The sequence below is a fragment of the Schistosoma haematobium genome, chromosome ZW (assembly GCF_000699445.3).
Source record: "Schistosoma haematobium chromosome ZW, whole genome shotgun sequence".
Lineage (NCBI taxonomy): Eukaryota > Metazoa > Platyhelminthes > Trematoda > Strigeidida > Schistosomatidae > Schistosoma > Schistosoma haematobium.
In genome coordinates this window covers 75,270,837-75,298,744 of record NC_067195.1, presented here as the reverse complement: position 1 = coordinate 75,298,744, position 27,908 = coordinate 75,270,837, and the positions used below count along the sequence as shown (strand labels likewise).

Here is a 27,908-nt window from a genome sequence, read left to right as displayed (position 1 = left end):
ACTACTTCTGTAGAAGATTTGTGAACTGTTCCAAGTTACTTTTCATGTTGAAAAATGAAAATGAACTTCATATTGAAAAATCTTTCTAAACACTATCAATACTATTGATAAGGAATATTCCACTACTGAAGTAGATAGTTTCACCACTACTATCTCTAACTCAATAAACTTATACTTTAGAGCGAATAGGGCAGTGTAAATAAAGGTAACTAGAATTCATGATTGTGTTTCTTATCGTTAAAATTTTTCTTTTCATTTTATTGCACAATAATGTTCTCATTCAATAGTCTAGTCATAATCTTATACTTTCCAAGAATTCATTTGTTTAAATTCACTTCTTTTTTCTTGGTTCATTTGCTCATCATCCTCATAAACTCAAATCGATTATAAAGTCAAAGAGTTGTGAGACAGTAGTATCATTTTAGTTTGGGAATTTTCAACCATAACCATACTAAAGATCCAGTTTCGCCTATTTACTTCATGTTATAATGTTTATAGTTACCTGTACTGGATTGTGTACTCCATGATTAAATAAGTTTCAGTCCATAACTTATGAGTCGTATGTTTATTTAGATATGTGGATGGTTTGTGAGATATGCACGTTTGATATGATTCTTTACGTGTAAGTACTGATTGAAGCAAGTTAAGCAAACAAAATGTTGAAATTCTTTTCATTTATTAAACAATCATCAATAAAATGCCCAACTTGTTCCAGCGTAGTTGTAGATGATTTTTTTCCAAAAAATTCCCTTTTCTTTAAAAAGATACACTTAAAGTGTTATCCTTTTTATAAACGAAAGTGCCTTGCTTAAATAAAAAAAAGAAGATCAACATCGTTGTGACGTAAAATCTCTCGATTCTTTATCGACAGTCATTGAGATTATAAAGTAATAATAGTGTCTATATTAGTAGTAGTTTTACATAACATTTAAATTTAAACGTAGAACTATACCATGGATTTCGTTTTCATGTGTATCCATTTGTATTTGTGTCTAGACAGATTATGTTTCCGTGTATGAAAATCTAGTAGTTTGTTTATTTATTCATTACCGAATTCTATCATAATCTATCTATACTCACAACTTACTCATACAGGCATATCGTATCTAAATAATTCTTTTGATAAAAGAGTTTTTTCTTTACATTAGTGTTAGTTTAGTATAAGTAAAGGATATTGAAATCAAATAATCGATTGTTGTACAATATCGAATTAAATTAGTTAAACTACTTTTTCGTTTTACGTACGTATTTCTTATAGTGATGTTATGGTGGGTAAGTATGAGATTTGCAATACGGATTCCATCACTTTTAGAGGGTAATTTGGCCAAGGATTTCTTTTAGTAGATGTCAAAAACGTTTTTGTACTTCCTAACTAATATCACTTGTTGTACCGATAAAGCAAATTTATCTTTAATAAAGTCCAAGTGTGGTGTGTGCTACTTATATTGACATAAGTAGTATATGATGTTAGTCGTAAACAGAAGTTCTGGCAGCAGAGAGACAAGAGGATCGAACAGTAAAGAATGGAAACAGAATTCAATTTGCATGAAAATACAAGGACAATGAAGTCTGAGTCATTTTGAGACAATTGGTGGACATTTGCATATTAAGCATTTACCATATGATTGTTAGATTTTATTAACAAGTCCTGTAATTTGTGTTAGGTACATTCGATTGTCCCCATTGTTGTTCTTGTTCACTACACAAGTATACTGACCATGAGTCGGTTATAAAATGAGAATAATCATCTGTAGTCACAGATATTCAATTATTGATGCTCATTCCTGATGTCATAGAATGATCTAGTCAGGACACTCAAAGTAAGATACATAAAAGACACGACTGTTAAATTTTTCGACAAAGCTTTACAACATAGACACTGCTAATTTAGCTTAGAAACTATTGCAGTAACATAGATGCACCTACTCCATCTCCTAAATCTTGAAACTAGTACTATTCTATACCTTTCCTCGATCGTTTGCTGAGTACTCTTCTGATTGGTTGATTTCCTGTGTAGTAACTCGTTCATATATACATATTGCGTTTTATACATGTATGTAGATATGCATATCTCTACTCTGAATCCTAAAGGAAACAAGAACGTTGTTAAAAAGTTTTAGTAAGCTCAAAATATTGGTCAGAAACATTCTACTCACTCATTGTACTACTATGGTAAACAGCTCAGTCGAATCACTACTTCACTTACACAATATGAGCAGTATTGAGGGCTAGTTATTATGTTGTTCGCACTTGTTGAAATATCGATCGATGTGATCAAAGAGAAAAACAATGCCGACTTATTCCATCCGTATAGAAGAGATTAAATTTACCATTTTAAATTATAGCTAGCAAACTAAATCTTATTCATTTACAAGCACCTCAATTATAATTACATATTTAATAATTAGCTATTAAATCGTAATGAAATTTACTTCAGAGTTACTAAAACGTTCTCATAAAATCAGCCAACATATAAGTAACATATAATTAATTGAAGTCAGATTTGAATATTGCTGACCAAACACACATAACATTAATGTTTTCTTACTGTTATTTCAACTAAATAACAAAATATTAGATGCATTTCTGTGACATATATCTAACTGTTCACCGATTAATTAAATATACTCAAAGAAAAGTATTATGTTTTATATGTAAAACAGAAAGCTACATGTGTAACATTTTGTTGACTAAACTAAATAAGATCCTCGTTATAACTTTACGCTATAATTTTTGACATTTTGTATAATCTTTTGATGAATGATTCATTCCATATACTTTTAAAGAATGAAATCAAGATTTTAGTATAGACTATCAGTCAGTATTGTGATAATCATTTCTTTGATGTAACTTGTTCAGTATGACATAAATATTAAAATATTTGTCATCTATTAATATGTATATGTACGTATTGTTCTAGTGTACTGATACAACCTGCTTCTACTCATTTTTCGTTGTTATCACAGTTAAAATATTTTAACATACCTATTGTATATGAAATACCTCTTTTATATCCATCAAAATGTAACCAGCAACTGATAATACTTAATTAATGTAATTATTTGTAGATAATAAGTTAAATTGGTAGACTGATAGATAGAAACATTGACGTTATTAAACAGAACAACATGGAATCTTGCGTTGAATAACGATTGGTTTAATCTCCTATTAATAACTATTTTACCACCATGGTTTAATTTGTTTAATCTGGTTGGCGTTTTTTAGCAAGATTTTTTTTATGGGATGGGGTTGCCGACCCCATACCTAGTCTGTTGCATAGTATAATTCTCATCCAAACACATGAATGAGTTATTGTCCTACCCGGAACTTGGTTTACTCTATTAGTCTTCCATGATAAAAATAATCAATATATTTTTATATCATGTTTATCGAGTTGTGTACAAATTCATGTTACTATCGTCACAAAATAAGGTTAATTTATGGCACAGTCTCATTTTACCACTGAGATGTATATATAGAACCATGGTACATTGAATTCAAACCCCACTCCCCATTTTTATGTTTTAACAGTTTAACAGATCACTAGCCTTCATGCTTTAAATACAGCTAAGTAGCTTATGAATGCACACGTACTTAGTACCCGCTGTTGTTTTTTAAAATTATTGTTACCCTATATCTATTTGTTTTACATACATATTTTATTTTCAATAAATGAATTAGGGATTTTTAAACTAGATTCTATAGTTTTTCAGCATTCAACATACAATACTACATTCATTTACAGAGATTTTACGAATTTATCCATATAGTTTGATATTCATGATACAACAACCTTTGCCTATAGTTAATTTCTCTTTGACGGTATTCAAAATCTTGTTAATACGGCTTTTACATAAACAATCTTATAGTTCTCTCTATGCGTCAAGATGTTCTTTATTTACCAATAATATTTTAGGTGATTTTGCATCTCATCCGCGTAAATCAAGTTTCGGATCATCTGCCCTCTTTTCTACCTCCAGTCCTCATCCTTCAAGTTCACGCCGGGTTGTACGAAATGACTCTGTGTCTAGTTCTCATCCACACTCCGTTTCAAATGCATCCAATAAACGTTTGAATCAAACTGAAAATTCTACTATTGAGCATCAAATAAATTCGCCATCTAGTGAATCACCTCATAACGTAGAGTCGAGTACAATTTACACTAAAGGACATGTTCTACAACGTATTCTCTTCAGGTCATATGCAACATGTGATCTTTGTCAAAACTCATGTTCCGGTGTTTTTCATCCTCCTGTGTCTTATCAGTGTACAGATTGCCAGGTAAGAGTTTAATAGTTCCACAATGTTAATACTATTAATTGAAGTTAATTTCTTAAAGCAACCCATTTAATTACTGAAATGACTGTGGTAGTAGAACGGACAATTAGTTGATAAAACTTGTATATCACTTGCCAAGTTAGTGGTCAAAAGACAGAATCACTGGCTAACTGACTGAATTCGTGAACTAAAGCATCAGTTCGAATAAATTAATAATCTTAATATTTTTTAAAGGCAGTAAATTCCATATCAATGTGTACAAGAAAATAAAAAATCTGCAATTTCTTTTTCTAGTAGCTTCTAGTAATTAAGAATTCTTATTCCCTTTAATAATACACACTTTGTTTTGAGAAGCTTTTCTACAAATAGTAATTACAGACATATTAGAATATAAATAGTAGAACTAAATTATATCGATGCCCTTAATACTAGTCGAAATGATCCATCGGAATATAAATAAAGCGATTGTTGAATTTTAGCATAATTTTTAAAAACCATATTTTTTTTAACTAGACTTCATATTTTTACTCATTTGGATGATGGTGATATATCACCGGTGATCACTTACAGGACATTGAACTATTAAAAAGTGGCATGACACGTAATTGTGGGGCAACCTATAAAGAAATTGTGAAGTCTTGAACAAGATTGTTTTATAGTGTACTACTTGTTACTAAGAGAAGTCTTTTCGAAATGGCATTTTTCTTGCAAGTTCAAGGTTATAGGTCGTTTACACAACCTCCATTCTGACTGTTTAGGTTAGTTTTGAGATTGAGATATAAAGGTTAGGCCCTAACACTAATTCTGGCATTCTAAAACCATATCCTTTGTAGTCTTATCGTGTTCGTAATATTCCATTCTTTTGCGACAGCTACATTCTAATTAGCTGACATTTGATTGCTTATTCATTCCTTGAGACCATCAGTATATATGTTTCACCGAATAGATGGTATTCTCGGGGTTCTAGGCAATTAAGTTGAGATATCTGATGAGATTTTGAATTTTCCATTAATTTTGGTATCAGCTATTTGTTTCATGTGACGCGTCATAGCCTACTAAAATATACAAACTAGGTATATCGGGGCAAGTTACCAAACAAACCACAGGCAAATAAATGAAAGTTTATTTGATTTTCTCAGTATATATATATAGTGATTGATATGACTAACAATCTGTTACAGTAATATCCATGTAGTTATTCTATATTTCACTGTTCGGTCAATTCTCATATCTGTGTGCGTGCGTAACTTTTTTATGCATATCTTTCACGTTTATTTGGAATATATCTTTTTTTTGTTTTTTGGATAACATGTTGTATTCATCAATACATCAAAACTATTGTCCATGCTTTTTTATATATGATTGTTCAACTTGAAAACAAACGTACACACACACAATAACTATCCAAGGATCGAACCTAGGATCTCTGGTGTTCCTCATGAACGCCTAACCTCTAGACCACTAAGGCGGAATCGAACGTTATCATTGCTTAACTTCGATCAATTCACGATATTTCGCGACCATTTTCCATTATATGCAGTTGATAATTGTCTCACATCCGATATGGCTAAACTCCATTAGTCACAGATCCTCACTAAAATTCCAGGATTTGCATTTTAAAGCTATGCACTAGTGAGCATATGATTACAATTAGTGTATGGAGACTCGTGGAAATTTTCAAATTATTAAATCTCTTCTTTCCCTTTTTTGTAAGCTAATTTTAATTGATTAATACCTCTTATAATCTAATCATACCGTGTACAGATTAAATTACACGCATGTCATCTAGAAAATAATGATTATCCTCTACCACAATGTGCTAAAGCAGTTGGTGTTTGTTTATTACGTGCAAGCACAGTACAAGATAAAGAACAATGGATGGAGTATTTATTATTAACTATGAAAACAATGAAATCTTTGTCTTCAACGCCAAACATAACAACTCGTAAATCTTTCAATCAAGAGTTATCAAATGTATCAATACCATCTACGACATTGCCATCATCACCAACAGGACGTTGTATTCCTGTGCATGGATGTGGTCCACTACAATGTAAGTTCCAAGTTTTTATTATTAGTGTTATATTATCATTCTCAGAGTAATACTATCATTTATAACATTCTATATATCGACATGAATCGTTCGGTTTCGTCTTTCACTTTTTAAAATTGCGTCTTTAACATGTAAATTCAATGGATAAGAAATATCGTGTTCTCAGAAAATCTTCTTACTGAATGAATTAGTGGCAGTAGGGAAGTATTTCAAAGAATGGAGATAATTCCATTCCTTTTCTTCAATAATATTAGACTAGCGAAGTGCATAATAGTCATTCAAACCTAATGATTAAATAAAGTTTCACAGCTGACGCCACGCATGGATCTTAGAAAATCATTGAAAACATGGAGGCACAGAACGGCTATTTCTTCCTAGTACGCGACTGTTCAACAATGAATATCCATGACTTCATTAGATATCAAACGCAGTACATTCAAGTCGCATGGAGTGTGCTTAACCTTCAAACCACTAGTTTAGTATCTAATGGTTTACATATCTAACTTCAATCAATTCATAATTATACCAAAAAATAACTATTAAACCAACGCCTATTCGGCAAGTAAATGAAATTTTTCTTGAATGTTTTATCCTGATTAAAAAAACACTATTTAGCTCTATCACCAAGTGTACCATCAAGTCCAAGCACAAATCTGGCTATACCAATACGATTTATCAATCTAACACCGTCATCGGATCATCAGATTTCTCACGCTCGTTCAAAATCTTCAATATGTGTTCGAGATTCACTGAAATCACGTCCTATTGAAAATTCATCTGTTAATAATAGTACTAATGACTGTTCATTATTATCACATCAATCATATATTCCTACATTAGTGTCTTATTCATTACGTCCAACATGCACTATTAATAATGATAATAATAATCCTAGTAATGGTAATATTAGTAGTACAACAACTTCGATAGAATCATCAACTCCTTCAGCAACGTCACAATTACCAGGAGTGAACAGTTATCATGAACAACAACAAATGAGTCGGAGCTTCACACTTGGCTTAACAAAATATCGAAGTGAAGATTATACTGATTGTTCAGTCAATGGTAATAGTAGTAGTAATCATCATTATTCTGGTGTTGTGGTTCGATCGATTTCCAAGAGAGAAAGTCCTAATTTCCATACGATCAATAATAGTAATCATCACCATAGTAATAGTTATACTGGTAGTAATAATAATAACAATAATATCAGTAAAGCATCATACGACCTTTCGCCGCCTATTCTTTCATCACTTCATCATCATCCTCAAAAACAAACTAGCTCGATTGGATCGATAGATTCCACAAGCGGAGGTGGAGGTGGTGATACGTCGTCGTCATAAATCAGCCAACTATCATCTGGACATATTATTCAAGTTAGTAACGCAATTCTCTTTTACCAATATAATATCGCATATATTTAAAGTTTACTATGTAGGGTTATCATGTGTTTTTTTAATGTTTGCGGAAATTATTTTTTTCAATAAATTTTCCCCTTCATTATCAATAGAGCCATTCTGATTAATGTAAATTGCCATATTTTAAGGGTGCATTCAACATTTGCTTCTCAAACAACAGTAGTATCATCGGAACTTTACATAATGAAATAGATGTAAATACTTATTTCAAAGTAGTACATGTTTGTTTAATAGAGTAAACGTTGTATGAAAGCAGACATCTGATGCCATTTAAATGATGGTCATTAATGCATTAGTCCTGATTACGACAAAACATGCACCATATGTAGTATTCAGCTAATAACCACTATTCAGAATGAAATAATACTCCTGACAATTGATTACATCGAAATATCGGTTTTGACTAATTATTTTACAACGAATGTTGAAAATTTCATTATACTACTTTATTTAGCGGGTTTTTTCGCTTAATCTCTTTCTCCTTAATTCGTTTTATTGTCCTTTGTATCTCTATCATTTTCTGTTCACTAACCTATAGTCTGTGTTGTTCTTATTGTTTTCCGAGCTCTTGTTAATATAACTTCCTGTTTAGAAGCATATTTCAGGGGTCGATATATTTCTGCATTTATTTTACACCTACATATTTAGTTGTTACCATTAGTAATAATCTTTATATATATATATATATATATGCATAATTTTATGCATTAAGTTAAATTTGTCGTTTCTAATATGTATATATAATACAAATACTATTCACTACGTATATATTCATAAATCATCTACGAAAGTTAACTACTTTCAAGAGAATTATCTTGATGATATTCATTCTGTTATTTCATGTAACCAGCTCTCTTGACAAATTTAAACAACGAGCAAAGATAACGAAGTTTGCAAAATAAAATGAATTCATTATTCTACTTCATGGTTCCTCATCAGCTAGCTCTATACAACTTAAAATTACAATAATTAATATAACTACTAACAAATATGTAACATATTTTAGTCTGTGAAGTTTAGGTAAATGTTCGTAATGTAATCAAAATCATATGTTAATGATACGTTCACTATCTGTGATGGTATGGATCACGCTTCTTGGTTGCCTAATCATTTCAACAACTCTCACATAAACATAATGTTTTCAATAGAATAGATCTTAGTGTGTGACGGAAAAACAATGGGACTCTTGAGAAAAGTATATAAAGCGAAGAAACATGGACAGGAAAGTAGTTAAACCTTGATGAATTTTAACCTACCAGTTACAGAAGGTATCCAGTCAAAACGCTCTTCAGTGGAGCTAGAATGTTATGTTTAAAAAAGTAAAATAAATAAGGTTAAGAACATCCTAAGGATGATAAACAACTAACTGTTGGTAAAAAACCTATTTTCATCCCTCTTCCGTTCAAGGAAGATGAGATTTCAGGAAAGATCTATGGGAGAATCAAGGCGGCACTGAAAGGAAGCTTTCCTTCTGCTCAATTGGTTTCACCATACAACAGCAATTGCTAGTTATACTATTCAAAGGTAGATCAGTATCCCTCCGATGTTGCCTCCAATGGTATCTATGAATTTACATAAACCTGAGGTAGCAAGCATGTAGAAAGGACAGAGAGAAGGGTCTCTACTAGGTTTTCTGAACACATTCCTAAGAACCTACGGCTGAAAAAGAGTAAATTCTTGGTATATGCGATTGCAAAACACTTTTTAGATGGTGGGCACGCAATGAATGTGAATAATGCACTCAATAGACAAAAAACACCACTAATCTCTCTCTGTTTTGCAGAGGCAATCACTCTCAAACGTTTTCGGCCTGACCTATATATACAGTAGAGAAGTCTGATTAACTTTTCCCTGCCATACTGATTGGATATTTGTCTAATAACCTTTGTCAATTTTAATCTTTTTTTCAACCCTGTCCCCAACCTTTTTATTTTTATTATTCTTTCATTTTCTGATATTCATCTCTTACAGTCTTACATACTTGTTTATTTTGTCATGTTGAATGATTACCTAATCACTTATTCATTTTATCACATTTATATAACATGTGAATTCACATGCTTTAAACGATGTACTTTGCCTTTGGCCACTTTTCGGATTATTAATTTGGATATATAATTGTAGAACCTGAATATGATTTATCGAAAAGAATACTTTTCGTTCAAATACTAGTCTTTTAACATGTGAATTATTACTTCCCAACATGTTAATACACATTGATCTTAATTATATTTATTCATACATTTTGTATCCCTATTCTTCTGATTATTATAATTTCCGTTACATCTTCAACATTGATCTAAACTTCACAAATTAAAGTATGTTATAAACATTCGTTAATAACTATAATCATATTAATAATTATAACTTTAGGGTGTATTCAAATGATGAGAAATCATGAAGTAGAATAATAAATCCATTTTATTCTGCAAACTTTGTTGTTCTTGTTTCAATGTTGTTGTTTTATTTTAATCACAAATAATTTATAAGTTTATCATAGTAATTATTGATTACATAATTATGTTGAGCATCAACGTAATTCCGTGGCTATCAATACTTTCTTACAGATCGTATGATTTGATTTTTACATTGTTATCATTCTGTATTAAGTATCTTATCTATTTTCTTTTCGCTTTTATACACAAATATGAAAACAACTGGATTGTCTGATAAATTATTAAATTAGTCTAAAAAGAAATTATTTTGAAAATATTCTATAAAATGTGAATTGGATGTTACTTGTAGCATTTTGTTTTTGTTTACTGTTAGCTACTAATATTGTTGACGTAACAATCAAATCGATATTTATATAATGTGACCTGTTTAGTTAGCTTATCACTTGTATTTTAACTGTGCTATTTAGGTTTTACGAGGTTACTTTAATAATGTGCAACGCAGATAATTTTAATGATGTTGCATTATCTGACCATTATTTGGACGGCATTAATTCAGACAACCCAACAAAATCAGTTAGATTCCACTAGATCTACGTATATTATGAACTGATTGACTATGTCATACATCACTTTATTCACCCAGTACCTCATACTTTATATGATTTAAATAATAAATTTCAAAGTTTTCTATCCAAGTTTTAAGTGATATATACAGATAGGAACTCTACATTGAGTGGTCAGTTATTTAGGATTACCGGTTAAAGGAACCAGTAATAAATCAATGAACCTCATTCAAAATAAAAATTTCAATTCATTTAACCGCTATTAGTCACTTAAATAATACGTACACAGAGAATATGTATTTCGAGATAATTTTTGCTTTCAAATTTGATCAACACCCAGTAGATAAAATTCGACAGATTTCTTTGAGAAGCTTGATAACCGACTGACTGATGTAGTATCATAGTTATAATCTCTAATAATATTACATTGACATGCTAACATTTAGGTTACCAAATACTTTGCTATAAATTAAATTTGTTACTACGTAGTCCTCAATGCAATTAATTGGTCTATGTGAGTCTATCTCTTACTGAAAGTTGACAATGAATCGGGTCCTACTGACGGAATAGTCAGCTCTAATCATCTTGTAAAGATCACAGCTGATAGCATATTCCACCCGTTTGCAAAGCGATAACAATTCTTTTTATGATAGCCACAGAACTACGTTGATACTCAACATAATTATGTAATCAGTAATTATCTGGCACACATTTTCGGCTCTTGAAATCAACCAGCTCTAATCAATTTAATTGACTAGAAGTTATAAATCTCATATTTTCCTGTTCAAATGTTCATACTGGTAGTTGAGTTATGTTATATAATAACCTAGTTTAAATTTAATATCTTTGAAATTATTAAAATTAAAACCAGAGGAACTTTGACCCACTATTTCTCCCTACAAAGTGTGAAATAGCGTTATAAATATGTCTCGCTTGTTCTTAATGTACTTCTTATGAATTTTAATAACTTGATTCATCAATTATTATGTTAGCTATATCATAAATCTGACATCTGTAGTCGTTTATACGGCACTAAGTTTTTAGTTTTTCTATTTGATATACATTTATCGTGCCTTAAAGTAAGAATTGACTAAGTAATCAAGGGATCAGTCCAGACAAGTCCTATTTAGATGCTAAATGTAGACGATATGACTAAACGTTTAACGTTTGACCGTTTGCACTGTCATGTTGATTCATTTATATGACACCAAATAGCTTAATCTGAACTATTTTAAGAATGTTTTGTGTATGAAATTAAGAATGTTTCATCGACTGGGTTTTTCTATGGGATAGACTGCTTTTTTTGCTATTACGAACGCTGGAATGTCTAATAATTAAAAGTCACATAATTTCGAATCACAATTATTCGACATGACAAACAACTAACATTTTAGTCAACTTGTTGATCGAAACAAACCTTTCATGTCGTTGCTTTCTGTCTTGCTCAATGACCAATCCGTTTTCTTCATTTCACCTTCCAAATATTCTAGTCAATATAGCTGCCCCATATCACTGCTACCGAGATGCTTCATTTAGTGTAACACAATTTCTTTCATTAATCAACATGATGTAGTAGTAATTAAAATAGTATTTTATGATGCTTGATTCTTAGCTACTTACTTTTGGTCAGTAGTTCAAGTGAAATGATGTCAATTCATGTAAATCTAGTCTAATCATTAAAGATCATCGCACCGTCTAACTTCAATTATTAAAAACTAATCATCTAAAGTTTAAGGTAGCCACTTTTGTTTGTTTTAAATGCAAGCACTAGGGGTTCTCAACATGATTCTTCTGGGAATTGAAGTCATCTACAGATTTCGGTTAATTCATTCTCATTTAAATATATGATTCTGATTAACTCTTGTTTTGAATTCACAACGGGTTGTTGCGTTATATATTTCATCATATTGTGAAATATATTGCATTTAGATGTGGTAAAAGTTCATCTTACTGAAAAACATTATTCACATCTGATATGATTTTCTAAAGGAATTATACATAACTGAGACCAAAAACCAACAGTGTAAAAGCTTCCTAGAAAATGTCTGCAGTAAATCAGTATAGTCATTGTTTTGTTAAAATTCCTGTCTTTGTGTATTGACAAGGTTTTTTACGTCCTAAATATGGTTACAATAATGAAAAATATCGATTCAGGACAATTACCTGATGAAATCTTGATTTCCAAACTAGGTTAATAATTTTTCTCTAAAAAATAGCTACATTAATCAATAATTTATACAACATGATGCTCAGCTAATGTTTGATGTAGTTGATTATACGCAATACCAGTGTTTTTACATTTAACACATGTGTTCCGCCTGACTGTTTTTCATCGCTTATTTTTTGACCTTATATGTTTACTTCATCGGTTAACAGATCCCCATTTACTGTGTTGTGTCTAGTACTTTGTCACTCCCACATGGGTTATTCTAGCTGACTATAAATATTGAGTCACGCTTGATCTTTTTGCCTTCTGCGCTTCGCTTTTCAGCCTTTCGTCCTGAATGTCTGTCTGGATCAAAAAGTGTACGAATTATACGTATCCAAAGTTCGTTGTTAGATTTGACTTATTTCATTCCGTTATTCTCTAACGCGAATTGAATTGATAATTATTTATAAGGGTAGCCGAGTAGTATATTTTGATTGCGTCATCATAAGACCAACTTCGCGGAGTCAGATTGATGGGTCACAAAAATGTAAAAACCATATATTGACGTCCATCTAGAACTTTTACAAATTTTGTATATAGTTATAAATTGTCGATGAAAGTGATAAGATAAAACACCGTTATTTTCATTTTTCTGGATGTTTTGAACTATGATAATTTATAATAAACTCTACCATAAAGAATTAATATGTAATCAACATAACCTACCTTCTGTCACACCATTTAGTTCGTAGTATCACAATGAATTCCATTTAAACAATTTTTGGAAGACGAAGAAGGATATTACTTCAAAGTTAAGTCATAAGATCATTGTTTCAACATGTACATCAACAGTTTATCACATAACTGTTAAAAAGACGTTGACCACGTTCAACTATGAGCCAGATTTCTTGATATTCTCGTAGTAAATCTTATTTTACAATTTATCTTACTTGTCGTTTTTCACTTCTAACGCAGGATCCAAATTATTTTTTCTATTTTAAGTGTATTACCGATCAATATTATTATTTTTGCTACGATTAAATTTTTAAAGGAATATTTAATAATGCCTTCATAGTGTATTATTCCAATCTAATTAATGGTTATTTTGTTGTTTTTTCTACTTCTCTATATTTTACAGTTGTATCATACACAATACAGTTAGTGAAAATATATGAGCAATGTTGCGAGTTAATTACAGCGAGCTATGTGTACACCATGACATAGTAAAAATCAACAATCTAATTGGAAAAGGATATATTAAATAATCAGAATAGTCATAATTCATTCATCCCTACCTATGATCTCATCTTTTATAACCGACCATATATATATATATATATATATATATATATATATATATATATATATATGCGCAAATATTTTTGCTGTTGCGTTTATCACATAAAATTATGTTTGTATTTCAACTTTTTTTCATAAAACTGTAAAGTTCAAATTCGTAATTTTGTTTAAACCTATTGAATATATATATACATAGTTATACATCTCATAAATCGCACACACGTCACTGTCACTTACGTAATGCCAGTACATTGGTATTAATAATATAAATAGATATTTTCCGTTTACATTTTCACTTTGATCCTGGTTGCCATTGTTTTCCTTCTTTGTCATCTTCTTCATCTTTTTTTGTCTTACTTTTTCTGTTTTATTCCATATTGTTGTTTGTACTTGTTCTGTTTTACTTATTCATCTTGTTTTATCACTAATAATAATTGTATTGTCAACAGTTTTAATTAATCCCAATAGGCATAGACTTTTCATTTTCAATTTAAACAAATAGAGTATTATTTTAGTTCTTGAGCGTATAAAAATTTAATGAACTCAATAAAATAAAGGGACATGATGAGCTCCATACAGAACAAAAGTGCCTGTTTTGTTATTTGAAAGTTGACTACATGGAATATGGCAACAGGTACTGGTATCTTATTATGTTTCATATAATTTACAAGAGCAAAAAGGCTTATATATATATAATGCTGTTGTGCAAAAGTTTCGCATTTTTCATTGAATGCTTTATTTGCTTATTATATTTAAAATGTGCTGAAAAGTGTTTCTATGTCATAAAAAAGATTATTCTATTACGTGTATACATTAAGTTGGTTGAATATAAGTTGTGAATTTTTTAAAAGTATATCTTTTTGAGAATCTGTAGAGAAACTAGAAAATCCTACCATGGTAGAAATTCAAAACTTACTTACTTACGCCTGTTACTCCTCGTGAAGGAACATAGGCCGCCCACCAGAATTCTCCATCCAACCCTGTCCTGGGCAATCCTTTTCAGCTCCTTCCAGTTGTTATTCATCCTTTCCATATCTGTTTTTATTTCCCGACGAAATGTGTTCTTTGGCCTTTCTCTTTTCCACTTCCCTTTAGGATTCCAAGTTAGGGTTTGCCTCGTGATGCAGTTTGATGATTTGCGTAGTATATGTCTTATCCATTTCCATCGTCTTTTCCTAATTTCTTCTTCAGCTGGAGGCAGGTTTGTTCTCTCCCACAAAAGGCTGTTGTTGATGGTATCCGGCCAATGGATGTTGAGTATCTTGCGTAGACAGCTATTTATAAATACTTGTACTTTCTTGATGGTGGTTGTTGTAGTTCTCTAAGTTTCAGCTCCATACAGTAGAACTGCCTTGACGTTGGTATTGAAGATTCTCACTTTGATATTGGTTGAAAGTTGTTTTGAGTTCCATATGTTCTTCAACTGTAGGAATGCGGCCCTCGCTTTGCCAATCCTCGCCTTTACGTCTGCATCTGAACCTCCTTGTTCATCGATTATGCTTCCCAGGTATGTGAAGGACTCTACATCTTCCAGAGTTTCGCCATCAAGAGTGATTGGATTGATGTTCTCCGCTTTGAATTTGAGGACCTTGGTTTTCCCCTTGTGTATGTTGAGACCTACTGATGCAGAGACTGCTGCTACATTGGCTGTCTTTGTCTACATCTGTCCGTGTGTATGCGATAGGAGGGCTAGGTCATCTGCGAAGTCCAAATCGTCTAATTGATTCTGAGCTGTCCATTGTATTCCGTGTTTTCCTTCAGATGTCGAGGTCTTCATAATCCAGTCGACCAACAGAAGAAAGAGGAAGGGAGAGAGTAAACAGCCTTGTCTGACTCCGGTCCTTACATGGAATGCATCTGTCGGCTGTCCTCCATGCACGACCTTGCACTGTAGTCAGTCGTATGAGTTCCGGATAATATTGACAATCTTCTCAGGAACTCTGTAGTGTCGAAGAAGTTTCCATAACGTTCTCCTATCCACACTGTCGAATGCCTTTTCATAATCAATGAAGTTGATGTGCAGTGACGAGTTCCACTCAACTGATTGTTCGACGATGATCCGTAGTGTCGCAATTTGGTCTGTGCACGATCGATCTTTACGGAATCCAGCTTGTTGATCTCGAAGTTGGACGTCTACTGCATCCTTCATCCGGTTCATCAACACTCTGTTGAAGACTTTCCCTGGTATTGACAGTAGTGTTATGCCTCTGTAGTTTTCACATTTGCTCAGATCTCCTTTCTTTGGAATCTTGACGAGGTGTCCTTCTTTCCAGTCCATCGGCACTTGTTCCTCCTCCCAAGTCTTTTTGAATAGAAGGTAAAGCATGCTTGTGGTTACTTCGACGTCTGATTTCAGTGCTTCAGCTGGTATGTTGTCGGGTCCTGCTGCTTTCCTGTTCTTGATTTGTCTGATGGCCATTCTGATTTCTTCCGTCGTTGGTGGGTTGACATCTATAGGAAGATTTGTGTGTTCTGCTTCGATGTCCGGTGGATTCATTGGAGCCGGCCCATTCAGGAGTCCCTCGAAGTATTCTACCCATCTGTCCCGCTGTTCTTGACCGGTCTCTCTGGTTTACTGTATTTCCCTGCTAGTTTCTTCGTTGTATCGTAAAGCTGTTTCATATTTCCTTCTCTAGCAGCTTTTTCTGCCGTCGTTGCTAGTTCTTCCACGTACTTCTTCTTGTCGGCTCTAATGCTCCTCTTCACTTGCTTGTTTGCTTCCATGTATTCAGCTTGTGCTTGGGCTTTCTTTTCTCGTGTTCGGCTGTTGTTAACTGCTGTCTTCTTGTTCTTCCTTTCTTTGATCTTGTCCAGTGTTTCTATAGAGATCCATTCCTTATGATGGTGCTTCTTTAGACCCAGAACCTCTTGACACGTTGAAGTTAATGCTTCTTTGATATCTCTCCAGTTGTCCTCCATAGTAGTTTCTTCTTCCTTCAGTAGATCCTGTAAGGCTTGGAACCTGTTGTTGAGACCTATCTTGAATTCACTGGGTCTGTCAGTATCTTGATGGAAGGCTGTATTGAACCTTTGTAGCGCTGTTTGTCCAGTTTTTCTTTAGCTTCAGTTTTAGATTGGCCACAACTAGGTGGTGATCTGAAGCTATATCAGCTCCTCTCCTGGTTCTCACATCTTCCATTGTTCTTCGGAATTTTTTATTGATGCAAATATGATCTATCAGGTTCTCTGTAGTATGGTCCGGTGAGATCCATGTAGCTTTGTGTATACGTTTGTGTGGAAATATGGTGCCCCCTATGACCAATTTGTTGAATGCACACAAATTTGCAAATCTTTCTCCATTTTCGTTTCTCTCACCCAGTCCATGTCGTCCCATGATATTTTCATATCCGGTGTTGTCTATTCCGAATTTCGCGTTTAGATCTCCCATCAGAATGGTGAGGTCTTTTCTTGGGCACTTCTCAATGATTGACTGCAGCCGCTCGTAGAATTGATCTTTAATGTTGTCGTTGCTATCATTGGTGGGTGCATAACATTGGATAATATTCATTTTGATACCCTCCTTCTTTGTTTTGAATGATGCTTTGATGATTCTGGATCCGTGAAACTCCCACCCTACAAGTGCATTTCGTGCTATTTTGGACAGCATTATAGCGACTCCCTGAGTGTGTGGAGCATTTTCCTCTTCGTGACCGGAGTATAGCAGCATCTCTCCCGTAGCTAGCCTTTTCTGTCCAGTTTGGGTCCAGTGGGTTTCGCTGATTCCCAGTACTGCCAAGTTGTATCTCCTCATTTCCATTGATATTTGACTGGTCTTCCCGGTTTCCCACATTGTTCGAACGTTCCATGTACCTATGAAAATTTTTGCTCTGGTTGTTAGAAGGGGCATCGGCCTCGTGGCTTCCGAAGGAACTCGGCTTTCACCATGAGTCGTTATAATTCTTCCAAATGAAGACCTTCTAACTTTCAGGGCAGAGTTAGAATGGTTTGAATAATTTTTTCTGGTGAGCGTTTTTTTAGCGAGTTAGTTTTCTACGGGATGGGTACGCTAACCCCATGCCCAACCCTCCTCCTTTACCCGGGCTTGGGACCGGCAGTAATTCTAGAAGAGCTACAGGCGGAGTTAGAAATTCAAAAATTAAATCAATGTACTTCTCAGTATTACCTTCTATCATTCGCTTGTCCCAAATCATATTGTTCTTTGTTTCTAACCTGATTCAAAAATGTTATACTACATCCATGAAGTCTACCATTAAAGAAGCATACCACGGCTCAAAGATCATGTTACATGCTTTCCATGTTTGTAGAGTGCTGTGTAAAAATTCCCGATCTACAAGTAGGAGACAATAAATATGACCCATTGTTCGCGAGGAATCGATTGCGAGATTAAATACGTATTCCCTAAACATAAGTATGATCGAAATAATAAAGATAGATATTTAATAATCAGAAACACAGTCGGTATGCAACGTTCAGCATTGGCATACTTACGTCCATATAAACATATCACGGATATTCAATGCTTTACGACGCTGTTGTTCGTAACGCTCTTTAAAATTGATGATTTCAACGGCAGTCAATCTAAAAGTCAGGAATGAAGAAGTTCGGAGATATATCTGGGAGATGGTCGATGCATCGACAAGCATATGATCTAACCCGACTAGTTGTTGCAAGGGATGTGCAGCACGAAGTACTCAGTTGTGGATTCTTGACTGACGGCCTTCAGATAGGTTGTGTCCAGCGAAACTAATGAGGTAATCATCAATATCGAAAAAGTACAAAACTACTGATTTTGGAGATCCACTTACATGTAATGGCACCAATAACCGTGTTGAAAAACCAAATAGGAAAGTGAATCATTGATTTGTAGGAACAATAAGCTACGTCATTAAATCTACACGATTATCATCAAGGTCTGAAATGCATCCTAATTCTGAAGGTTATAGCAGCTGACGAGTTTATCCACATTAAATTTGGTTAAGTCTTTTCGTTAACTTATTTAACAGATAAAGTCATTCGTACAATAACAACTTATCTATACCATTGTACCTTTATCATTGTTGCACTTATATGGATATGTATGCTTGAGCATTGCTTACTGTGTAAGCATATATTCATTTTGCTACCCTTACCATTAGTCACTTAATTGATTCGATGATTCATTCATTTCACTATGTATATGTATGTACATTTTAATCCTGTTCACTCATTCGACTCGCTTGCCCGCTTGCTTTCCGGCACTACTTTTTTATGCTTGCTTAACGTACCTGTAATGTTGGATATCTGTGTGTGGTGCAATAATAAACTTAATCAGCACTTCGTATTCACCTTCTGATTAGTACACCGTTGGGCGCTATCTAGTGACGGTTATCGGGACGAACTGTATAAGAAGTTAAGGATAATATTGAATACCGACCAACACAAGGCCATAGAATCAAGTCTGCCTGAAAGAACCTCTGAATTTACTAATACGCCACCACTGACATACGCTCCCAAATATCTTGAAATTCAGACAAACTGATGTAGATGCTGTCCTTTCTTGTAAAAAATGTTGATTTGGATCTGACTATAAACAGTTATACAGATAATACACTCGATTGTAGTAATTGTGCAAGGCCCAACAGGTAAAGTTGTTGCGAAAATTAGATAACTGATCATGTACTAGACATTGATATGCTTGAACCTGGCAAACCACTGGAAGTGTGCTTAATAACACTCGATTCTACACCAAATTACAAAAGAGTCGAAATAAACCCTGAAAATAATCGTCTGAAACATATTACACTTCTATCACATATAAAACGTAATTCGAATTTTAAGTAGCTACTTAGTCGTATACACAGACCTGATAGCCTTCTTGGTTCGACTCCCAAGATGTACAATATGCATATATCAGATGTTAAATTCGACAGCAGTCACGAGGCTTTTACAGTTATCCCAGCTTCTCTATTGGCAACGGTGAACGTACCACAAATGGTGACAAAATTGACTAATTCACTCCCCTTACATTGACCAATCCCACGAGTGTCCACTGAGCTACCACTTATCTATTCTCTAGCCTGGCTCTTCATGATACCTCACAGTTTTTTATTCTTCCATTAAATGCCTGCTCTCCAATAAAATGAGTGATCTTAAAACCTTTTTATTATTTTTGAAAAAAAGCATTGTACTTATTACGGAAAAGTAGTACAAATCGTCCATTTCTGACTACTCCTTAAACACGTTTTCTTTCGATGGTGCATTATCTATGTTCTTTCGAACATACAAGGATGTAAACTTGAGAATGAATGTCTTGATGCTATGGATTTAAATGGCCCGAGATCTGACTAGTTGAATCATTTCTGATTGCGATTGAGATATACATATCGCAAATCCTCGTATATAATGGTTGACTTAACTCGCGTTGGTGAATAACTGAACCAAAGAAGGCAGATAAGAGAATGGATTCTTGAATACATATATTTCGTGCAATTGGCAATCGAAACAAATGACCGAAGAAACGAAATGACGCGTAGAATAGGAGTGTGACCCAACTAGATTCGATCACGTATTAATCGATATTTATAGCCGAACAAAAATAAATTACAGACATTTGATGAGTAAGATAGGAAATAAACACACATACGCTTACATAAAAGCGGTCAAGGTTGATAAGTGAATAATTAACAAGGTCAAACGTGACTCAAGAAGAATGGATAAACTGGCCTTTTCAGAAGCTAGAATAAGTTATGTGGGCCTAACCTAATAACTGACACTACAAGATGACTCCACTTGGGTTACCATAAATCGTGGATAGCAAAATTACCCACTAATGGGACTCATATACAGACTACCACATGCGGATATTAACTTAGACGAATTGTTAACTAACAAATTTTTCATTGTTTCCCATCAACCACACACGTCTAAAATCATTGGACGGAATTTTATTCTCCCAACGAAATCAACGCCAGGACAACATATTAAGTTGGTTAAAAATTAGGACGTTGAGAATGCAGTATGTTTGAACTTTGCGTTACGACAATACGGTATTTAATATAAAGTATTTAGATTTAATTGAACCCTATCGTATAAATCATAAGTAGCATTAGGGTTAACTTTTATCAAAATGAGTTGACTGTCGAAAAACGAGCCTTGAAAAGATTAAATTCTTCAAATAATAATGGTTCTGTTATTGCCAATACCCCATGCTGTTTAACTCTTTCTGAACCAGATAATGTTGGGAGTGGACTAACACCACACCTGCTGCTGGATGACTCAGCCTCTAATTTAATAACCAGTTCTACATCAAGACCAAAAAGCATCGATAATATGAAGAATGAGATAGACAAGATCTACTAGCAATTAAGTGATGTGCACACTACAGTGTAGTCTCTTACGGGCTCTACCAAAGCATGATGATCTTAAGCAAGAAGTAAACACACTATCACTACTTAGACAGCTTTTGTCGAGGCACGTGGTTCCTGTGGAACTTGAAGATGTTAATAAGACAGTATCTGTCATGGATTTTATCGCTAGCGAATTTATTAAGTGAATGATCTCTAGGAATAACGTGATTATTCACAATATATCTGAAAAATCACCCTTTAGTATGTAAGGAATCGAATATTAAAAGCCGCTAACCATCAAGATAGTCCATGTCAATGTATTCGCCTTAATAAAAAGAACGAGAAATACACGTGTCCTATCCTGTTCAGGTTCGGTTCACGTTTTTTAGCTGAACGGCCGAAGGAATCCGAACGGTTAATCTGCGCGCTTACAAAGTTTAGGAACGTTCGTATCGTCTCAGATAAAACCACCGATCCAAGACTTACGGGAAAGCATACCTTGAACGAAAATAATGCCATTAAAAAAAACAACAAATCGCGTTCCCCCAGCAGCAGGACTAACTAATGCGGCCAACCTATCTCATGTTAGCCAGTACTCTGACTTACGAATAAAGAGTTCTAACTTGCCTCTTATGCCTGTAGTGATCTCAGGCAACCAATGTATATCTACCCAAATACCTAGATCTAACGTGAAAGGTCTTCAAAACACTGTTAAGATTAAAATGTCTATACCATGTGAGAAGAAAGTATATACAGAACCGTCTGGTTCCAGACCTAATACCAAAAATATTGCAGTAACTCTATCACACAAAAATATACTTCCCGACAATATGTTTTACCTTACTATCCTTGGGGGTGGTTATATGGGCACACTTCGTTCAAACATCGCACAAGACGGCCACTACAACCGTCGTATAATCACTGATAAAATTGGACAGACTTCAGAGAACCAATGTGTCCAACGGTCACCTCCAAACGTTTTAAGTATTCAATCTGCAAGACATAACCTTTTCCATCACTTTCCAAATAGGCATGACGACTACTTAGTTACGTACCACCAACCCACGCCCAACAACAGGTGGATTTTCTAACTGTTCATCAAGTTAATTTCTGCAAATTAGTCCACCTCATTAAAATAGCTTTTTGATCTTAAGAAATCCCTGGTCCCACTAGAACTACAGATTGTTCAAGCCAAAGCCCATACGATCAATCAAACATATTGAACCATAGTCCAGGCAAATCAAAAATACATAATACATAATAATATTACTTATCAATGCACGTTCACTTCTAAACAAACTTTCAGTCTTGAGAACCTTAACTTGACTGGCCTAATTTCATACTTATCACTGAAACATGGTACTCTGAAGCAGTATCTGATCAAATATCCGAAATTATCGCTGCGACATCGAAACTAAATGAGGAAGCAGTTGACTTATACATGCTTTGTATACCCTAGTAGAGATGTCGTCCAACGATCTGTACAAGTATACAATGAAGTTGGAAATAGTTATCATAAAATAGAGGTTTCTGCTCTCCTTATCTATCCCTCTTATAACCGAACCACACAAAAAACACGTCAATATAGAAACTATAAGCATGCTGACTAGGAGCTCCACTATTTCAAACGACTTTAAAACCATTACATATCTTTTCAGTGGTATTTATACAAGCAATTGTAGCGGTAAATAAATCCTCAAAATAAATATCTCTGTAAGTTTTCGACATTGGATGCTGACCAAATTAGTTTTAGTGGACTCACCTAGCTGAAGGCCCTCATTCATGAATCCGCACCACATCACGTGTGGGAACGCCGTGGTCAACATCTACTGCAATCGCTAGCCAGACTAGATCAGACAATTCCGATATATTGGCAATCGTCTAATACAACTTCTGATCTCGTCGATTCTGTCTTTTGATTTTTCTTGGTGGGTACGAGTTATATTAGAAGGTGTTACTGGTAAAAGCGTTGTCAAATACTGAATACCTGTGCCATCTTCATTGGTGAGCCCGATGTGATCTGGTACACCAAATCGTAAACTGTGAGTCTATCCCATTTTGGGATTCTATATATCATAGCTTTATTTTCATTTTTTATACATTGTGATATTTTCCCCGCGTTTTTCGATATCTATATATTTTTCCCTCGTATTCTCGTACTTAATTTTCCCCTATGACTGAACAGACCCCAAGGTATTTAAGATTAAGATCATGTCCCCACCCTCGTTTCAACTCATGCCCTTCTGCTACGCAGAAGCCGACTTCCACGAGCACGGTGTGAACGACACACGTGCACAGTTCCTCGCAGTAGTCAAGGCACTACCGCGGAAATTCAACAGGTACGTAACACCTAGTATGTTTACTAGCGATTTTTCTGAACCGTACGAAACCTTAAAACGTTCTATCCTTAAACGAAAAGACCTAACCGGTCGACAAATTTTAGACCAACTCTTTAATAACATAGACCTGCAACACGGTTCTGCGACGGACATGTTGCAAAGAATGAGAGAGGTTATATGCCCAAGAACTTTCGACGAAGGTCTATTCAAACAACTCTTCTTGTCAAAACTTCCCCAACAGGTGCAAGTGGTTCTGGTCTCGTTTCAGAACAACGCCTCAGACGAACTGGCTGCATCTGCCGATCGTATCTTAGAAATTACGAAATCTTCTACTACCGAGATATTTTCAGTCAAAGAAAAGCCTCAAACGACTCAAAATGATATAACCGACTTATGTCACACACTCACGCGTTATCTTAGTCTTCGTACCGACCGTAAGAGATCGCGCACACCACGTAGAAGCATTTCACGTAAGCGATCTGTATGTAGACCACAAGAGACGGGCAATCCTGACTGGTGCTGGTATCATAACCACTATGGAAAGTCTTACAGAAATTGCAGAAAACCCTGCAATTTTCCCATCTCAAAACCGACTGACTCGAAAAACAACTAGGAAACTTCCAAGCCGGCACGCGTTAACGGCAACCGTAGCCGGCGAACAAAGCCGTCTGTTATACGTCACAGATGTGACAACGAGAGTTCGCCACTTCATCGATATTGGCGCAGAGGTTAGCGTTCTCCCAGCGAATAGCAACAAACGGCATCATGAAACGGTTTTAAATTACAGGCGGCAAACAGAAAATCTATCGCTACGTATGGCAAAAGGTACGTTAACCTTAACGTAGGTTTACGAAAACCCATCCACTGGATTGTAGGGTCCTAGCCGAGGAAGCCTGTTGACTGATTTTACATAGGGTGCGTACGTTAAAGGCTCCAATGTGTAGTTCGAAGCGAGGTTTCAGTAGACGTGGGACAGTGTTTTGCGCACTAGAATCGTTGGCTGTAGTGACACTTGAGGGGAAGCCGAAAGAGGAAGTTTAGAGGTGAAAGTCGATGTAGGAGAAATAATAGGAATTGAAGAGGGAGGTTGATTATGAATACAGTGGTCTTGAGTGCTGTTAGAGGTATGAAGGCGGTTATCACTTCCCGGCTGCCCCCACAGTGGAAGGGTTCTTCTGAAGGTACCTGAAAGGGAAATTGGGTTAGAGTTTGTCTTAGTGACCGCAGTGCCCAAGGGACAACTGCTTGAGGTCGGTCACACACGACCTTTTGTGGGTAACTTTTGTGTTAGCTCCGTACTTGTTGAGACCTTACCGCCGGAGACGGATATCCATGGGATAAGGCGAGGTGTGCATTTTTAGGGTCGACCTTTTCTAACCCCACCCCTCCTTGTGGGAATGCAGCATCGCTGTCGTGCTGGTTGTCTGAAGGAAACACTTTACTGCTGTCACACCTCTGTACAGTCAGCAGTACGACTTTGCCTTCGGACCTTAGGTTTGTTGCTTTTAGTCTTACCGCTCTTCAACCGACCTGTCTGACATAGTAGGACCTTGAGGAACGATTGTTCCAGCCAGTATAGCTTGGTTTCTTCATCACGATATGCAAGCCTGACCACCACGTCTAGGTAGCAACAACGGTCGGGATTTTTCCAATTGCCATATATTTCAACCTAGTTTTGCACTGATTGTTTACTTTCGCTTGTAAAAATATCACATAGATTCACTGAGTAGAACGTCCTTGGTCGTAGTCATAAATGGTCAGCCGTTTAAGGGTACCAGGTTTCTGCTCATCGCTCTTGCGTCCTGGGATCTGATGCAACTCAGTAATCAAGCAGAGATTTCTGCGCTCAATTTGGAACTACATCTTTTGCATGTGAATACGTCATGGTTTTTGAACAGTTTGTGTCACGTCACCCTGGAATACGGGTTATTTTTGTTGTTCTCGTACCTATTGGTTAATCTAGTTGACGTCAGTGGATAAAAAGTGACTGCTGATAATGATAATTATAGTTAGCATAGCCTCACTACTTACGTGGTTTGATCAACATTATTTGCAGTTTGTTTCTCACAATATAGATTTGCTAACCGGAACCAGCTTGACTTAGATCACGTGGGTGCGCTGCGAGTTAAGTTTCTGACTTCCCACTTGCTATTGGACAAATGTTACATATCTCCAAAAAAGACAAAAAAATCTGATAAATCGGTTTCCCATCAGTAAGATTATGTATTTATTTAAACACATAAATATTGGTACAAAGGGGCACCGAATACATATGCGCCACACCAATCTCATTTGATTTGTATGAGGGCTGTGACATTGCCCAGGTGCCCAAACCGAAACAGGACCAGTAAGATACAAAATCACCACTTTAATATAGATCTTTTCATGGTAGACGTGACTTTAAGCCCGACTAGTTATCACATGATTCATCCGCCAATCGAAATACGACTTATACAATCTTAGCATTGTGTCAAACCAATGACGTTCGACCGGTATGAGCAGCCTAGCGTCCTTATTGGTTCTTTGTTCACCTAGCCCGTTCAGTTGAGTCCAGAGCGCTCATAGCAGCTTCTACTATGCGAATTGTTTAATTCAAACATACTTCTTGACTGAACATACTTTAAAAACAGTAAATCGTATAATAATGATAATCTATAGGTCAAAATGAAGCTTATAATAACCTTAACGTAGGTTTACGAAAACCCATCCACTGGATTGTAGGGTCCTAGCCGAGGAAGCCTGTTGACTGATTTTACATAGGGTGCGTACGTTAAAGGCTCCAATGTGTAGTTCGAAGCGAGGTTTCAGTAGACGTGGGACAGTGTTTTGCGCACTAGAATCGTTGGCTGTAGTGACACTTGAGGGGAAGCCGAAAGAGGAAGTTTAGAGGTGAAAGTCGATGTAGGAGAAATAATAGGAATTGAAGAGGGAGGTTGATTATGAATACAGTGGTCTTGAGTGCTGTTAGAGGTATGAAGGCGGTTATCACTTCCCGGCTGCCCCCACAGTGGAAGGGTTCTTCTGAAGGTACCTGAAAGGGAAATTGGGTTAGAGTTTGTCTTAGTGACCGCAGTGCCCAAGGGACAACTGCTTGAGGTCGGTCACACACGACCTTTTGTGGGTAACTTTTGTGTTAGCTCCGTACTTGTTGAGACCTTACCGCCGGAGACGGATATCCATGGGATAAGGCGAGGTGTGCATTTTTAGGGTCGACCTTTTCTAACCCCACCCCTCCTTGTGGGAATGCAGCATCGCTGTCGTGCTGGTTGTCTGAAGGAAACACTTTACTGCTGTCACACCTCTGTACAGTCAGCAGTACGACTTTGCCTTCGGACCTTAGGTTTGTTGCTTTTAGTCTTACCGCTCTTCAACCGACCTGTCTGACATAGTAGGACCTTGAGGAACGATTGTTCCAGCCAGTATAGCTTGGTTTCTTCATCACGATATGCAAGCCTGACCACCACGTCTAGGTAGCAACAACGGTCGGGATTTTTCCAATTGCCATATATTTCAACCTAGTTTTGCACTGATTGTTTACTTTCGCTTGTAAAAATATCACATAGATTCACTGAGTAGAACGTCCTTGGTCGTAGTCATAAATGGTCAGCCGTTTAAGGGTACCAGGTTTCTGCTCATCGCTCTTGCGTCCTGGGATCTGATGCAACTCAGTAATCAAGCAGAGATTTCTGCGCTCAATTTGGAACTACATCTTTTGCATGTGAATACGTCATGGTTTTTGAACAGTTTGTGTCACGTCACCCTGGAATACGGGTTATTTTTGTTGTTCTCGTACCTATTGGTTAATCTAGTTGACGTCAGTGGATAAAAAGTGACTGCTGATAATGATAATTATAGTTAGCATAGCCTCACTACTTACGTGGTTTGATCAACATTATTTGCAGTTTGTTTCTCACAATATAGATTTGCTAACCGGAACCAGCTTGACTTAGATCACGTGGGTGCGCTGCGAGTTAAGTTTCTGACTTCCCACTTGCTATTGGACAAATGTTACATATCTCCAAAAAAGACAAAAAAATCTGATAAATCGGTTTCCCATCAGTAAGATTATGTATTTATTTAAACACATAAATATTGGTACAAAGGGGCACCGAATACATATGCGCCAC

General features: G+C 35.4%; 1 protein-coding gene across 1 annotated transcript in view; it reads left to right on the top strand.

Annotated features, from left to right (window-relative positions):
• Positions 1–14,992, top strand: part of ROCK1_1 (CDC42 binding protein kinase) — an 89,557-nt gene extending 74,565 nt beyond the window's left edge. Inside the window, exons 17-20 of the mRNA XM_051212310.1 lie at positions 3,917–4,281; positions 6,043–6,331; positions 6,947–7,707; positions 13,996–14,992. Of these exons, the coding sequence (XP_051072480.1) occupies positions 3,917–4,281; positions 6,043–6,331; positions 6,947–7,674 (1,382 nt within the window). The 3' untranslated portion in view covers positions 7,675–7,707; positions 13,996–14,992. The remainder of the gene's footprint in view (positions 1–3,916; positions 4,282–6,042; positions 6,332–6,946; positions 7,708–13,995) is intronic.
• The last annotated feature ends 12,916 nt before the right edge of the window (positions 14,993–27,908 follow it).